The 3,022-nt window shown below is 35.3% G+C and overlaps 1 protein-coding gene across 1 annotated transcript in view; it reads right to left on the reverse strand.

Moving 5' to 3' along the window:
* LOC110026979 (SMR domain-containing protein At5g58720) overlaps positions 1–2,938 on the reverse strand; it is a gene marked incomplete in the record, with an annotated part of 87,056 nt that extends 84,118 nt beyond the window's left edge. Inside the window, 1 exon segment of the mRNA XM_020728225.1 lies at positions 2,238–2,938. Coding sequence (XP_020583884.1) covers positions 2,238–2,766 — 529 coding nt within the window.
* Positions 2,939–3,022: the final 84 nt, after the last annotated feature.

A 3,022-nucleotide genomic window follows, 5' to 3' on the forward strand; every position in this document is an offset into this window, starting at 1 on the left:
AGATATTAATCATTCTTGAGTATTGACGAATCCTAACCAGCAAGTCACACTGATCAAGTGGCTATGGAAATTGATTCAACCATAACCCATATATAAGGACTTAAATATTCTTTGTTGTTAAGGTATGAACCAGTCAAAAAAATTTAAAAAAAAATTGTTAGTCGCCAATATAAATTAAGCAACACAGATCAAGCAGCATAATGCAATCAAAGGGTCCTTATAAGTTTGAATCACATTTGAAGTAGCTGAACATTGTTTTTCTATTTAGAGGTTACTTGGCTTTTATATGAAAACAAGCATGTTCAGTAAGTTGCTTTTGCAAGATGTGATCAACCTCCTGTAAAGGAAGTTTTGAGTGCCAAAAGAGGATCACTTAATGTATACTTCTTTAATTTAATTTCAGACGTCACTAATATTTGTTCCAAGAATTATGAAAGTCGTACTAATTAAAAAAAACAACTTCAAATTACTAAGTGTTGTTAGTTATACACGGAACTTCCTTGATTTATACTTGATAATTAACAAAACTAGAGAGAATTTTAGATAACGCAACTAATTGTGCTTTCAAACCATCATAAAAGAAGAAGGCACCATTAAGGGTGTTAGACCAAAAATCACCTCATTTAAAAGGGAGGAGCCGACAGTTGATATCTCATCATGAAAATATCATTAAAACACATCGAAAAAAATACAATTTAAACTGGACAATTTCATAGATGATATTTCATATGGCCAATTAATAAATAAATAAATAACAAATCATTTCGTGGTACTTCCGTCAACAATGATTTGTTAGTAATCTTGGTATTGTATATAAGCATATGATCTACTACCATGAAAATTGATTTATCGCACCCTAACAAAAAAATATGCTTACAAAAGGTAAGTTAAAACTAGTTAAGATGCATATGATGCTATTGACTAGTATTAAAAATAATTTTGGGGTAATAAAGAATACCAAATCATAGTAAATTTACACCAAAGATCAGCATTAAGGCTCATTAAGATTTTATCATTTTGTACTACTTATGAAGTTTCTTGTAAATGATATTAAAAGTAAAGTGCATTCGTATATGCTATTGATCGCATAATTATGATTAGTGAAACTTCATAGATATTAGTACATAATTAGAACAATGGAAGAAGTGCTTTGAAAGTAAGAGACTCATAATTAATAGAACAAACTGAGTATATAATAAATAAGTTTGATAGATCTGAAATAAATTATAGAGGGCAAGATTACTAAAAGAACACGAGATGCCAAAATATCATAGGTTCAAGTATATGTCTTTTCAATTGAAGAATCGGGATGGCAAAAATGGAAAAGTAACATAGAAGTGTTATGTAATAAGAGATGGAAATTTAATGGTAAATGATATAAAATTTTTATTAGATATGAATGTTAATATAAAGAAGTGACTAGCATTTAAGTTGGGTGTAACGTAAAGAATATTAAGTTGGATTTATGGCAAAAATAAGAAAGATGAAATGAGAATTGATCATATGAGAGGCAGATAAGAGTAACACATTGAAGGCAAGGTACTTCAAAATAGACAATGATGACTTGAGCATGTACAATAAAAGATAGAAGACAATCAATAAGACAAATTGATAAACTTAACGTGGACAGACAAAAATGAAAAGAGTGAGAAAAAGTAACATTGATTAAAATATAAAAAAAAAGAATTGCACAAAATTGATTGAATACCAAAGCAGCTCTCAACAAAAAATGTATGAAAAATGAGGATAAAAAAACTAATCCCAAAAAGAGATGAGATAAGACTAATACTCACTATGTTCAGCATCTTGTATTAACAATTTCTTCTCTGTCACACAAACTTGGCAACTTGGTTGGATTTTTAGGCATCCTAAATATATCTTCTCTTTTCTAGTTCTTAGAGTGTTGAAAGAATGCAGAAGTTCCATCAATTACATTACCTGCGTGGGATTAATAACATAGCACCTAAGAGACCTCAGGCAGAAAACTTCTATTTACATTTGCAAAGAGTTGAAGGAGGATTCATCACACCAGTCAAAGAGAATTGGGACAAGGTCGGTGAAAATAGCAATAAATTGCAGAAAATGGACATAATCAAACATATATACTAAGCCCATTTGCGAGAAAGCAATTTAGCAAAAGCATAATCTTCCAAAAAAATCACAACACAAGTTGCCTGAGATTCTAGGCATGACTGAACAACGCTAAAATTATAAAACAACAAAAAAAAGAAACTCACTTAAAACATCCCTGACGACACCCATGCCCAGCTCTGAATCACCGCCTAGCATCGAGTAAAGGAGCTCCTCCGCCTCCTCGCTGCTATACGTACAAACCGCTGGCTTCTTCCCCTCAACTGGACCACCCAAACCTCTCCTCCCAGCGCTACAAGCTGAGGCCGATTTCGAATAATGCTTCCCAATGACACCAGAGATCATACCAGTAGACGCAGCAATCCTCTTGGGCTTACGCGCGCTCCTCTTCTTCCCGCCTGAACCAGGGCACTCCCCCGGGTCTACAAGCTCAGCACCCAGGATGCCCGCAGCTTTATAGGTGTCACCTCCGACCTCTTCGTAGGCCGATTCGATCTGTTCGACAGAAAGGCGGGGAAAAGCGGAGATGAGCCAATCCAGTCCTATTTTCCGATCATCTTTGGTTTCCTCAATGCCTCCAGCATCCGTGATTACGGAAGCCGGTGAATTGGGCTGTGTGCGAGAGAGATCCGTCTTCACTTTACTCTTGTTCTTCCTCCTCTTTGAGGGTTTCATCGTATGGGCACGATCGATGGTCAACTGATCGATTGCGCTGGCAAAAGCAGTCCAGCGGAGATCAACGGGAGAACGAATCGGAGAAGATTTCGGCGTGGGAACGATCGAACCCTAGTGCAATCGAAAACCTCGATTTCAAGTGACACAATTCTCAAAAAAAAACTACCCAAACTTTTTGTAGTTAAACCATCAATGAATTGCGCGAGATCAAACTGCTCTTATTTAAGGTAGTGTTAGGCTAATTAAATCGTAACAT

The sequence above is a fragment of the Phalaenopsis equestris genome, unplaced genomic scaffold (genome assembly GCF_001263595.1).
Source record: "Phalaenopsis equestris unplaced genomic scaffold, ASM126359v1 Scaffold000410, whole genome shotgun sequence".
Classification (NCBI taxonomy): Eukaryota; Viridiplantae; Streptophyta; class Magnoliopsida; order Asparagales; family Orchidaceae; genus Phalaenopsis; species Phalaenopsis equestris.